This window comes from Solenopsis invicta, chromosome 5 (genome assembly GCF_016802725.1).
Source record: "Solenopsis invicta isolate M01_SB chromosome 5, UNIL_Sinv_3.0, whole genome shotgun sequence".
Taxonomy (NCBI): domain Eukaryota; kingdom Metazoa; phylum Arthropoda; class Insecta; order Hymenoptera; family Formicidae; genus Solenopsis; species Solenopsis invicta.
Window position 1 is genome coordinate 9,108,448 of NC_052668.1, and position 14,713 is coordinate 9,123,160.

General features: G+C 32.4%; 1 protein-coding gene across 1 annotated transcript; it reads right to left on the minus strand.

The window, feature by feature from the left end:
- Positions 1-10,732: 10,732 nt before the first annotated feature.
- Positions 10,733-14,340, minus strand: LOC120357890. Its single transcript, XM_039449750.1, has 5 exons — positions 13,977-14,340; positions 13,764-13,893; positions 13,159-13,671; positions 12,845-13,078; positions 10,733-12,386 (listed from the first exon to the last, which is right to left on the minus strand). Exons 3-5 carry the CDS (start codon positions 13,520-13,522, stop codon positions 11,941-11,943), a joined length of 1,044 nt encoding a protein of 347 aa, XP_039305684.1. The 5' UTR covers positions 13,523-13,671; positions 13,764-13,893; positions 13,977-14,340; the 3' UTR covers positions 10,733-11,940.
- Positions 14,341-14,713: the final 373 nt, after the last annotated feature.

Here is a 14,713-nt window from a genome sequence, read left to right on the forward strand (position 1 = left end):
ATTCGTTAAGTTTGCGGCTTATGTAAATCACGCTTAACACAAGAATAATTTTACTATAAATATACCGGAATAATTTTGACGTTTTGTGGTAGCCTATAGTTTGTTAACATTCCATAATTTTGAGGCAAAAAATTTTGTGACGTCCCATAATTTGGAGAACTTATTGCTTGCATCGCTTGTATAAAGGAGTGCATCTGTTTTTTGTGAAATGCATGCTCTTTTTCTATTATTTCTTTCTCCCATGATCTTTGATTTTCCATTTCATTTTTATCATCTTTTTCTGCATGTTATTCTGTTTTATAACAATATCCGTTAAAAGTTGTTGTTGTGATTGCATCATATTCTCTGTATAGCTGTTTAGAATCGTTTCATAGCTTTTTCTACCTGTAATGTTGTTATAATTATGTATTATTGTTAACCATTTATTTACCAAAATCAATACTATATAACATTGATGTACCCAGATAACCAAGTTAGATTCAGCACATCTAATGCATGCGGACAATCTAATGCATTGCATGTATTGTTGTGAATTTGCAGGCAATTTGCTGGCTACAAAATACTACGACGTAAAACTAAGTCAGCAACAGGAGAGCAAAAACACAACATCAGTTAATGAAATGTTAAGACCAAACGTTTATTAATAATAACATATCACATTGACAGCAAACTGTCGGCTCGTCATGAGCTTGCATTCGTATATATCATAATGACAGCAATATGTCATCAAAATAATAGCACGTATGATATCAAAAGTTTAATACAAGAAGTAGAATATTTGGTGAATATTGTTAAAGATTCTAAATTGCAGCTTATTATCGACAATTTGGTGACATGACAATATTTGGTCCCGCCATGTGTAAGACCCCACGCGAACAAGTGAGTGCTACCGCTAGGCGGCCACGCCGCGAGGGATTTCTCGTGAGTCAAGTGCGGCCACAAGCGTTATATCTAGGCGCCACCACGGCCGACTCCCCAATTCATGCCATGGTTCGTACTTCAGTGAGCCTTTAAGAGCTACATGTTGTAACATCGAGACGAATACTCGTTCTCATTCTTTTAAAACATGACGTGTGTATGAGTATAAAACGCTGTTCTACATAAAATTTTATATCTATGGTGTAGAAATCCCAATCAATTTAAATTACTTTTTTTTTAAATCGATTTTAATCGCACATTTTCGGCAGGGAAGTATCTTGAGACTATATTAATATTCTGGTAAAAGAATTTTGCAAATATTGCAGCAGATATATACAAATTTCTTGCAAGAATTCAACTGCAGAATCTTTCAGAAGAATTGAGTATGAGAAAGCAGATCATAACGTTCTGTTCGCAGAATCTTTTAAGAATCTGCTGCAATATTTACTGCAGTCTTGCAGAAAATTACTACTAAAATAGTAATCAAATTGCTGACAATATATTATTTTAATAATAATTAGGTTTAACATCAAACATATTTCACGACTAGGATTTTGAGTGGATGTTATGTTACGTTAACTAGAGTTTTACCTTCTCAGGCATCACTGAGTATCAGTTATATCTTATTAAAATTTATGTTTAACAATGTAAACATAACACATGTTGCTATACCATATTTTTATTGTTGAATGCAAAATTTTAATTTTATTTTAGATGTAATGTAACTAATTGTCAACTAGATTCTCTTGTTTATTAGTTTTTTTATAATAATTGAAAACTAATAAGATGAATAAACTTGATAACATATCAGGAATCCAAACTGTTTAATTTAAGTTCTGAGTACAAATTCGAAGAAAAAAAATTTAAGAAATCCTTTAAAATAAATGAACTAATCTCATATAAATATAAACTTAATTAATACACACATGATTCATTTTGCACATCTGCAGTGTCAATTCCCGAGGAATCATTAAGAACTTGCACATTTGGCCGTGTACTATATAAAATATCTAATTGTTCATAGAATAGACAGGTTGTTTTGGCTGCACCACTAACATTATTGTCTCTTCTACATTTATAATAAGCAAGTTTTAAATTTTTCAATTTTAATTTCATTTGTTGGGCTGTTTTACAAAAACCTTTCTTTTCCATATCTTCCATTAAAGATTGAAAAATATCTACATGTTTGTGCTTTTTCCCGTCCATTAATAAAATAATTTGTTTTTCTGTACACAACAATACAATTCTAAAAAAATTCTTGTTTCTTCTTCTCCCCAATTTAGTCCTTTTTTGCAAGACATTTTTTCAAAGATATGTTATCGTTTACTTATCAGACTACTAAGCTACTAAGACCGGTCAATTAAGATTAGACTCAATCCCCTGCAAAATACATTTCAAGTGTTTACATCGTCATTTGTATCATTTGGTACGCGTATCAGTTTGGTACGATACTTCTGCTTGATACGTTTGTACCAATTTGATCCGGCAGCGTTTACATCGTGAGTACTAAAAATTTAGTACGAATTTGATACGAATATAGTGCTTAATACGCGTATCAAGTGCACGATGTAAACTAGGCCAATAGTTCATTTCCGTAAGGAGTATCACATTCCATATTACCTTGTCAATTGTTACCAAAGTACAATCCTAAAAATCTATATAATTTTAACAGATGCTGAACTGTAAACTTTCTATGTTGCTTTAGTTTTTTCATTAGTAACAATTGAGTAACATCAAACATTGAAATAGTGGTATATTAATTTGTTAATAACATTACAACAAGTTGGAAATGTCTCCAATAGGTCTGAATTTTTTAAACTTTTTAAAACTATTTCGAAATCAATTTTATTAGATTCTAATATAGATTTTTTTTGAGACATAAACATTTCTTTGCAATGAATTATAAAATTATATATTGTGATCGACAAATTTTAAGCCTCCCATATCCAAATAGTTTGAAAAGCAACGAAGTTCATCAGGAATTTCAGTTGTATCTTGACATGATAAAAACTATTTGCAAATATCACATATCTTAAGTTTCAAGATTGCATTTACTGTACTTCCCGTAATTTAATGTAATATGGTTGCATCGAGATTGTTATATTGATTGACCAAGTCTACAGATTCTACGGAAATATTATTTCTACGGAAATTTGCGAAACATTGTCGATACTTTCAGTGTAACTATCTATAAGATTATCGAGTAAAACATAATCTGAATCGTTAGTATAACCAGAGAGGAACCTGAGAGCGGCCACGGCGGCCTTTTTCCTATAACGCTTCGAAACTCCCGTACACTAGTGACGCACATCCATTCTGGCCAGAATGGGAACTACGTGTCACATCCATTTTGCAACCCGCCGTTAAAAACAGTGTGGATGTTAGCACGGACAACAACCCACATCCATCTCTCGAGAAATGGATGTAAGTTGTTGTCCGTGCTAACATCCATTTTGCTGTAAATAAAATCTGACGCGTATCGCGTGTGTTGCATCCAGAACAGGGGTCGAGAATGTGCACAAATGATTAATTACGTCTACTTTCGCGTAATTTTTTATTTATTATAGTCTGAATTATTTACATTAACATTGATATTAATAAATATCAATACGTTTATGCCCATATTTTTACTTAAAAAAAATGTTTAATAGTAACAGAGAGAATTTGGTTCTTTAATAAAGAAACATTCATTTTACGCAGTACTTAAAAAATAATTGTAATTAACATCGCATCATATGAAGAAGAAAAAATAAATGTCTTTCCACGAATAAATATACCATCTTTTTATTTTTACATAATTCTTTATTATTTAAATGTCTTCAAATTATGCTTTTGAAAAAATAAGCTTTTTTAATTTTTTTAAATCTTGACGCAACTCTATCTCTCTCTCTCTCTCTCTCTCTTTCTCTTTTAACGTGATTGTCCTTTAATTGTTTAGGCCTTCAGTTAGAGAGAGAAAGCATCACAGTGATAGATATGGAGCGAGCGGCAATGTTATCTCTATGGATACCCTCCTCTTCGCTCCCCTCTCTCGCCGTCGAGTTTTCCGTGCTACGTTTAGGCCGTAAAATTCAGAAAGAGGATTTTGGACGATTTCTGCGCAGGGACGTAGAGAGACTAGAAAGCGCCCACTCTTTTTTTATTTTGTTACAATGGCATATGCATGCATACGCATGATTTACAAATGACAATACGCGCGTTTAATATGGCACAATAAATAAATAATAATAATAATAATAATAATAATAATGTAATAACAATTAATGAAATATATGGATACTTGAGTATTACTTTTATTCTCTAACTTACAAACGTGAAGATTATTGATCTGATTTTAATACAACCTTTCAACAGTTTTTACGAAATATAACGTAAAGATTAATCAAAACTTTACAAAAAAAAAATTAATAAAAAATTATATAAAAATACGATATAAGGTATTAAAGTGTTAATCAGTAAAGTAACGAATTTTAATCAAATTCTTCTCGATATTATTCGATGGCAATTGTGGAAATGATGGAAATGGTATGGCAATGGGATGGAAATATTGGAATGAATGCAATGATGTTAATGAAATGGCAATAATGGAAATGATGACAATGACAATATATATAGCCTGACTGCAATGACGGTAATGGTGAAAATGATGGCAATTATGACAATGTTCTCGATGTTAATGATGGCAATGGAATGGCAATATGGAAATGGAATCACATAATGGAATGAATGCAATGATGGAAATGTTATCAAAAAGATGGCAATGATAGCAGTGGCGGAAATGGTGGTATTTGTGACAATGACAGTAATGGAATAAATGCAATGATGGTGAATTAACGATAATGGAACGGCAAGAATGGAAATGATAAAAGTGACAATGACGGCAATTATAACAATTATTGCAATGATGGAAATTAATAGTAATGATGGAAATGATAGCAAAGGAATTGCAATGATAATAATGATGGCAATGGAATAGAAATATTGAAATGAATGCAATGATGGCAATAATGGGACTGTTGGCAATAATGGGAATCGTGGAAATAATGGAAATGTAATGGCAATGAGATGGATATGATGTAATGAATGCAATGATGATGCCGATGATGGCGATGATGATGGCGATGATGGCGATGATGGCGATGATAATGGCGATGATATGGCGACGATTATGGCGATGATGATGGCTATGATGGCGATGATGATGGCGATGATGGCGATGATGGCGATGATAGCGATGATGACGATGATAGCGATAATGATCGGGCAATCGTATTGTCACCATTATGACGGCAATTGAAATGGCAATGATAGAAATGATACCAATAGTGGGAATAATGGCAATTGTGGCATTAGTGGTAGTCCACTGAATTTCTACAAAATTAAAAAGAACTTGAAAAAGGATTCATTTCTGACATCTATTCTTGTCAAAAAATTGACCAAAGTTGGACTATCTCTCACCGTTTGTCCGCTAAAGATTAATCATGTCATTATAATGGCATAATATCGGTCACGACGTATGCAAGACTTACGAATGTTGAATGGGTATCGGAAAATCTCGAGCAAGTCTACCAAAAACAAGTTATGTATTATAATCAGCTTTGGCGTGGTACAGTTTTTGTAGTGGGAGCTCGTTTTGAAGAGATACCACGTCCTATCGTCCGCGGCTCAAAACATTACTGCAAAATTGTCACCGAAATTTTATGGATCATTCCGAGTTTCAATAGCCCTTTCGCCTGTCGTATACGAGATGTCAAAAGTTAATTTTTTCCAAGTTTTTTGTTAATTTAAAAAAAATTCATCATTTTTTGTCAAGTTTTTGTCAAAAAATCGACTAAAGGTCTCTGATCGATTTTCTCATCCTTTGTCCGCTATAGAGTAATCCCAAGCAGAACAGTAAGTGAAAATGACATCAAATCTTAATTGATCGAAAAGTGACTTTTAATGATCATTTTGATATCATTTTGATGTAGTGGTGCCTCCCTGTTCTGTTTGGAATATGTGAGATAGTCTCTCATTCACAGCATTCCCATTATTGCCATCATTACCACTATTGCCATCATTCCCATTATTGCCATCATTTTCATCATTGCCATCATAACATTCATTTTATTATTTCCATCCCATTTCCATCATTTCTACAATTACCATCATTCCCATTATTGCTATCATTGACATCTTTGCCATCGTCGCCATCCCATTGCCATCATTGCATTCATTTCAACATTTCAACAATGCACATGATTAACATCAGTGCCATTAGTCAGCCTATAGCCTGACAATCTTAGGGCAATGTTCTCGATAATTTTAATGATGGCAATGAAATGGCAATATGGAAATGGAACGGCACATTATGGAATAAATGCTTGGTAACGTTATCAAAAAGATGGCAATGATAGCAGTAGCAGAAATGGTGGCTTTTGTGACAATGATAGCAATGATGGCAATTGTGAAAATGACGGCAATCGTTGCAATGATGTCATTGATGGCAATGGCCTAGTTTACACCGGTTGTTTGATACGCGTACTAAGTACAATATTCGTACTAAATTAATTTAATTCGATGGTGTAAACGATGACGTATAGTCTGGTACGATATGAATCAAACAGACGTATCGTATCAAAATAGTACGCATTTTCAGCACACATGTAACGGTGTAAACATTTCCGTATTATGTAATAGGCGATTTAGGTTTTCTCAAGTTTTCTTCAGTTAATAGTTAATAATGTCTTCGTCTTATAAGAATAAATTTGCGATAATTAATATACTGTGTAAAAAAGAACAAAATTGGGAAGAAGAAGAGACGCGTGTTTTTTTAGAATTATGCACGGAAAAACAAATATTATCAATAATGGATGGGAAAAGACATAAACATGTTGAAATATTCCGGCTACTTGTTTCAGAAATGGAACAAAGAAGTTACAATAAAACTGCAGAGCAGATAAAGCTAAAATTAAAAAATTTAAAACTTGCATACTTTAAATGCAAAAGAGATAATAATGTTAGTGGAGCTGCAACTAAACGTTGTCCATTCTATGATGAAATGGAAATATTATATGGCTGCAGACCAAATACAGCAGCAAGCTCATGTCATTCAAGAATCGATAATTGCATTCCATAATTGCATTCTTTCCATCATTGCCATCCAATGGGATGGCCTATTTTTTATCTTTTCCATCATTGTAATTATTGCCATCGTTGCCATCATTGTCATCCCATTTTCATCACTGCCATTATTATTACGCCATTGCCGCCACTGCCGATATTGCCACCATTTTTATTATTGCCATCATTGCCATCTTTTTGATAACATTTCCATCATTGCATTCATTCCATTATGCGATTCCATTTCCATATTGCCATTCCATTGCCATCATTAACATCGAGAACATTGTCATAATTGCCATCATTTCCATCATTGCCGTCAGGCTATATATATTGTCATTGTCATCATTTCTATTATTACAATTCCATTAACATCATTGCATTCATTCCAATATTTCCATCCCATTGCCATCCCATTTCCATCATTTCCACAATTGCCATCGATTAATATCGAGAAGAATTTGATTAAAATCCGTTACTTTACTGATTAACACTTTAATACCTTATATCGTATATTATTATATAATTCTTTATTAATTTTTTTTGTAAAGTTTTGATTAATCTTTACGTGATATTTCGTAAAAACTGTTGAAAGGTTGTATTAAAATCAGATCAATAATCATCACGTTTGTAAGTTAGAGAATAAAAATAATACTCAAATATCCATATATTTCATTGATTTTTATTATTATATTATTATTATTATTATTATTAATTTATTGTCCCATATTAAACGCGCGTATTGTCATTTGTAAATCATGCGTATGCATGCATATGCTATTGTATGCACACAAAATAAAAAAAGAGTGGGCGCTTTCTAGTCTTTCTACGTCCCTGCGCAGAAATCGTCCGAAATCCTCTTTCTGAATTTTACGACCTAAACGTAGCACAGAAAACATGATGGGGTGAGAAGGGAGTGAAGAGGAGGGTATCCATAGAGATAACATTGCAGCTCGCTCCATGTCTATCACCGCGATGCTTTCTCTCTCTAACTGAAGGCCTAAACAATTAAAGGACAATCACGTTAAAAGAGAAAGAGAGAGAGAGAGAGAGAGAGTTGCGTCAAGATTTAAAAAAATTAAAAAAGCTAATTTTTTCAAAAGCATAATTTGAAGACATTTAAATAATAAAGAATTATGTAAAAATAAAAAGATGGTATATTTATTCGTGGAAAGACATTTAATTTTTCTTCATGATATGATGCGATGTTAATTACAATTATTTTTTAAGTACTGCGTAAAATAGAATGTTTCTTTATTAAAGAACCAAATTCTCTCTGTTACTAATAAACATCTTTTTTAAGTAAAAATATGAATGTGCAGAATATGGGCATAAACGTATTGATATGTATTAATATCAATGTTAATGTAAATAATTCAGATTATAATAAATAAAAAATTACGCAAAAGTAGACGTAATTAATCATTTGTGCACATTCTCGACCCCTGTTCTGGATGCAACACACGCGTCAGATTTTATTTACATCAAAATGGATGTTAGCACGGACAACAACTTACATCCATTTCTCGAGAGATGGATGTGGGTTGTTGTCCGTGCTAACATCCACACTGTTTTTAACGGCGGGTTGCAAAATGGATGTGACACGTAGTTCCCATTCTGGCCAGAATGGATGTGCGTCACTAGTGTACGGGAGTTTCGAAGCGTTATAGGAAAAAGGCCGCCGTGGCCGCTCTCAGGTTCCTCTCTGGTATAACTCGAGTTATTTACATTGACAATGTATTATGAGACTATGGGCCGTATTCATAGTCCAAGCTCAAGGCAGCGCTTAAGATCGTCTTGGCCAAGACCATCTTTTTTCAATCAAGATCGTCTTAAGTCATAAGAATTCATAGTCGCCAAATAAGGTGACCTTCGCGAAGAAGATTTTGCTCAAGTAATTCTTATTTGACATCGACTTGGCGAAGTTGATCTTAAGATTGTACTTATTTGCCGTTTGGCTATTTTCGTAATATTCCCTAGGACTCCTCCAATAGAAACGTTGCATTTAAATAATTTTTGTATACTGTAATACTATCTTATATATTATTAAGCTATGATTTTAATTTCATTTGAACTGAAGAGCTAACGGAATCGGCAGGTAATTGTTAAGTATTATTAATTAATATTAAATATTGCAAATATACCAGGGATGGCCTAGAGTATTTCGCTCGAGCACAAAGAAATCCTTATGATAAGCATATTTACATTCGTCTTTCACCGTGATGTCTCTCAGTTTTTGCAAGTGATCCACATTTTACACTGCCTGATAAAATTGGCAATAAAATAGCCTCCAGCACAATTCGTTTCTAGTTAGCCGATATTATTTCTGCATGAGTAGGCGCTCAAGATAAACCAAGGTGATGATGACAATTCAGCGACTAGCTGACTAGCTGAGCTGTATAAATATATATATATATATATATATATATATATATATATATATATATATATATATATATATCTGCTTATGTTCACACCGTCCTTCTGAAAAATAAATTTATTGTTGTAATGCAATGTACCACATGCAGAACAGTTTTTTCTGATTTGTGTCATTATTGATATTAATAGTTTAAAATTTAATACTGCACTTAAAGTTTATAATAGCCGTAACCGTAAGAAATTGGTTAATTGGGCCTATAATATTTTTTAAAGCTTTGCGTATTCTAAGTGCATCTGGCATAGCACCAGCCCTTCTTCAAATCTGAAAAAATAAATTTTCTAAGGCATCTTGTGTGACACGACTTAGGAAAAAATCATATTTCTGCTGGAAAACATATTTTTGTTAAATTTGTAACAAAACGCCCCTCTACCTCGCGCGCACTGCCACTCCCCACATAGAAATTGACCTCCAGTGGATGTCCATCGCCCTTCCATACCTCCATGGGACGTCTATCTCCATGGTGGAAGTCAGATGGACGTCTATTAGAAGTCCATGAAACCTCTATAGCTCCATGGGATTTTACTTCCATCGTGGAAGTTAGATGGACGTCCATTAAGAATCCATAAAACCTCCATAGCTCCATGGAATTTTACTTCCATCATGGAAGTCAGATAGACCTCCATTAGACATCCATCCAACCTCCATAGCTCCATGGAATTTTATTTCCATCATGGAAGTCAAGGTCGGTAAATGACGCGTCGGTAGCGACGCCACATAAGGTCTTCCGCCGCACTTCGAGCTGTTTGGATCCAAAATGGCGACCACAACGCTCAGCTGATCAAAGATCCATAGATAGACGCGACGACAGGTACGTCGCGTCTATCTACGGACCTTGAGCTAATCAGCCAAAAAATATAATGTTTGATTTTTAGGTAAATGTTAATGTTTAGGCTGTTTAAAAGTTAAGTTAAGTTAAAAAACATAAAAATAAATAATACTTGGTCGAAATTAGAAAAATAAACAGCATGCATTCTCAAATATATTAACTAATTTTATTACTAACTCTTAATTAAATACATTGAGTGTTTAAAATAATTAAACTAAAAATTAAATTTTCCAATAATCTTATATTTTTATTAATAAACATGTAATTATAATAATTAAAATAATAACTCAAATAATACATTTTAAATGGACTTTAACTGGCGATTAAAATATTGCAAAGAAAAATTTATTTAAATAATATTGCTATTAAAATAAATATTTAAAAACCAAAACAATATTGCTTTGTAAATAATTTTGATTTTTAGATAATAGATTGCCTATAAGCACTTTTTGAAGCAAAGGATTTATTTTTCGTTAAACGTATTTTCTTTTTTTGATCGTTAACAAAAATAATTTGTCGAATATGAATATATCGACGTAAAATATTGTAGAAGAAATTACAAGGTTTGGTACGTTCCGCACAAATGTTTGAGATAGTTAATTCTTTATAAGGTGCCCATTTTTCGATCATTTGTAATAAATGCTCAAATAATCGAGGGTGCAGAGCACATCTATCAAAATGCGCTTGCAAATGACCTTCAACTAAAGAAATATAGTTAAATATACCATTTGAAGGATTTTCTAAGAATCCAAAAGAAAGAGCTTTGGTATAAAATGAATACTGACCATTATCATCAGTAAAAGCTTTTAAACAATCACTACAAGCGTATTTTTTTCGTAAAACATAAGAAATTGCACTTCCTAGTACGTTGTTTATAATATTACACTCTAATCTATTTGTTATTGGGGTTACATAAGTGTAATTTTGTGTATTTTCATAAACAGGAGAATACATACAATCCTCTGGCGGAATCACAATTAAATCTTTTCCTTTCTTTGGTTTTTTTGATAAAAAAAATTGAACGTAATGCTCATCATTATCATCTTCATAATTTTTTTTGGTTTTTCGTGTGTCTAAAAATTGACATAATGTAATCAGTCGTAGACACCGTTTAGTTTCTAAAGCAGTTGGATTATCGTTTCCATGTCGACGTAAAGTCGAAAACAAATTTTCTATGGCATCTTGATTAAGGCGAGAGGTTAAAAAAAAGTTATATCCAGTTTTAAATAATAAATTCACGAGTGTTATAGTATTTAAAACTGACATTTTTATACCCGTCTGAACTGGTTTCCATGACTTGCCAATTATTATATTTTCTATTAAATCTAAAAAATCATCAATAATAGCTATTTTTACGTTTTTATTACTTAAAGTTATAGCTTCACTTTATCTGGTATCTGCTATTCATTACATCAAACCAAGCTCGAACCTTTCTTATAAACCAAGCTGTAGTTTCGGCTTCTTTATCTATCATTTTCAGTTCAATCAAAGTTTCCAGAGCAACGGCAGTTCTTACATTAAATATATGCGCTGCTGGTGGTACTTGCATTTTATTAAAAGAAGAAGGCCTTAAAATCTCAGCTGTTATATTTGGTGCTAATTTTAAATCACTATGTCATTCTTGAATTGCAACTAATTCTTCAAGGTATTTAAATCATACTTCATTACATGGCAAATTTTTAGACTCTACAATTAATCGGGCTATTATAATGATGAAATTATTGGTTAACGCCATTCGTAAATTTTTTAAAAGATGTGGAACATCTGGAAAGATATAAAAAGAATTACCAGTTCGTACGGGATGATCTATAAACGGTACAACGTTATCCCTCGAAACGTTTACTCCTAAGTTGCGCCATATAGCTTGATTTTTCGGACCCATATCACAGACTAATCCATGAACCCTAAAGCCTATTTTCTCGATTTCTTCAACAATTTCTAAAAGTAATTGGGTCATTACACAATCATCTGAAGATTTAGACGTCAGATGCCATGAAATAATTTGCTTCCAGTTTTCTGTTAGTCCTCTGAGCATAAAAACAACAACAGTAGTGCTTAGTTTTGCTCGTTCTTCACACGTTGTTTGTCCAATAAATGACCCTGTAGTTATAGATAAAAAATATATATTTCAATTTTAACGTACTTTGGATTTCGAACCAATGGATTATGCCTATGAACTGTATAGAGAGACAAGGAAATGACTAAATAACAAAATATGAGAAAAAAATTATGTTATTATTATTACAATTTTCTTACTCTAATACTATTACTTATAGATATCCTTATTAATACTATTATCAAAATCATTATTTTAATTACAATTATTATTCTTACAATTATTATTAATATTATTATTATTATTATACATTTGAAAATATATTCTATTTATCAATAAAGAGACTGTAGAAAAACACTCATGAATTAGTACTTATATACAGAGATATACAGAGTGTAGGAGTTTCTTTTAATAAGGATGCTAAGAATATCTATTTTTGTAATCATATTTTGTAATTATTAGTCGTAATATAAATATAAACTTCAGTTTGTATCATATATACCTGTGCTAACATCATACTCCAAGGATTTTTTAATGTCCATTTCATCCATCAAAACTACACTATCACTTTGATGCGTAGATGAATGAGTTTTCTTTTTTTTTGCCATTAATGAAAGGACGTCTTTTAACAGACCAGGAGAGAAATCAAGTTTACTGATGTGTTTGCATAAAGTAGAATAAGCTGGTAAAGGTAACTGGAGGTCTTTTTTCAAATATAAATAGGCCTTCCATCCAACTGTAAACAGAAAGTATCAAAATTAGTGTTAATTCCATACAAAAACTAACATTACTTTATTTAAAAATTGAGGGAATTACCAGCGTATCTTATTTGTATTGCAAGTTTTAAGCATTCAGGAGACCATTTTGGTTGATGTGGATTAGATAATCCTGCAGCAAATTTCTTGAAAAATGGAATCTTTTCCAATTTTTCAGATAAGGTACAACATTTTTTCTTATAAGATTTCATTTTTGTTGTCATTTTTAGTCGTAATAATTTTTCATTTTTATATTTCGACTTTAGCATATTAGCTTTTGCACGCTCTTTTTCTAATTGCAGTTGCAAGTATTTTATTTCATTAGCTTGTCGGATAGTACCTTCTTCATTAGAAATGTATTTTGTTTGTAACATAAGTGTGTCACTGTCACCATCAGTGCTTTGAATGCTTGTATCTGTGACCATTTTTGCTGATGGAAAATGTTCATTTAGTGAATTTCCATCGATAACGTTCTCATTATCCCTAATATTACCGTTGAAATTAGTTAAAATCACCGGATTAAAGTCTTGAACATAATCATTTTCAAATAGGTTTTCGTGAGGAGTTTGTTGCCCTGCAAATAATAAATGTAATTAAAAAATAATAATTATTATCTAATATCCACAGATATTGAATAAAAAAATATGATTCTGCAATAATTCTTACCAACTGCTAACTGGTTATTGAATGTAATTGTTGAATTTTCATCATTAAAAATAGTTGGAACAGCTTTCAGTTTTAATTTTCGTCATTTATCCTCTCGGTGGTTTTCAAATTGGGAGTCATCAAAGTGACGCTACATAAAGTAAAACGTGATAATTAATACGTGCTTGAAATTTAAATTATAATATTTTTAATTGAAATAATTCATTTACATACCTCGCATAACCTCGAAGTCGGTGCTATACTTTTGCCGCATTTTTCGAGCCATACTTGTTTTCGTTGCTTGTCTTTGGGAAACCGAAACATACGAAACCCATTTTCACTGCGATTCTTGCAATGTTTTGCACAACAGCCTACCATTACAGCTTTTCGTCTTTCCGACGAGATACGTGTCCGTACAGTGCCGTACACCATGAGCGCGAATGGCGAACTACGCACACAGTAACAACTATTGTACGACGTGCACTAATACACAGTCACTGGATCCAAAATGGCGGCCGTCGGAAGACCTTATGTGGCGTCGCTACCGACGCGTCATTTACCGACCTTGATGGAAGTCAAATAGATCTCCGTTGGACATTTATCCAACCTCCATAGCTCCATGGGATTTTATTTCCATCATAGAAGTCAAATGGACGTCCATTAGAAGTCCATTAAACCTCTATAGCTTCATAGGATTTTACTTCCATCATGGAAGTCAGATGGACGTCCATTAGAAGTCCATAAAATTTCTATAGCTTCATGAAATTTTACTTTTATCATAGAAGTCAGATAGATTCCATAAAGCGTATAATGCGCATGACGTTATCCTTGTTGATCACTAGAAGTTAAACAAGGATAAAATGTTATATTACGTATATCATGCGCTCTCTGTACGGAATTTGATCATTATCTCTTTATCAAAACAATTATGCAACTAATTTGTTTATAACAATTATAACAACTATGACAAT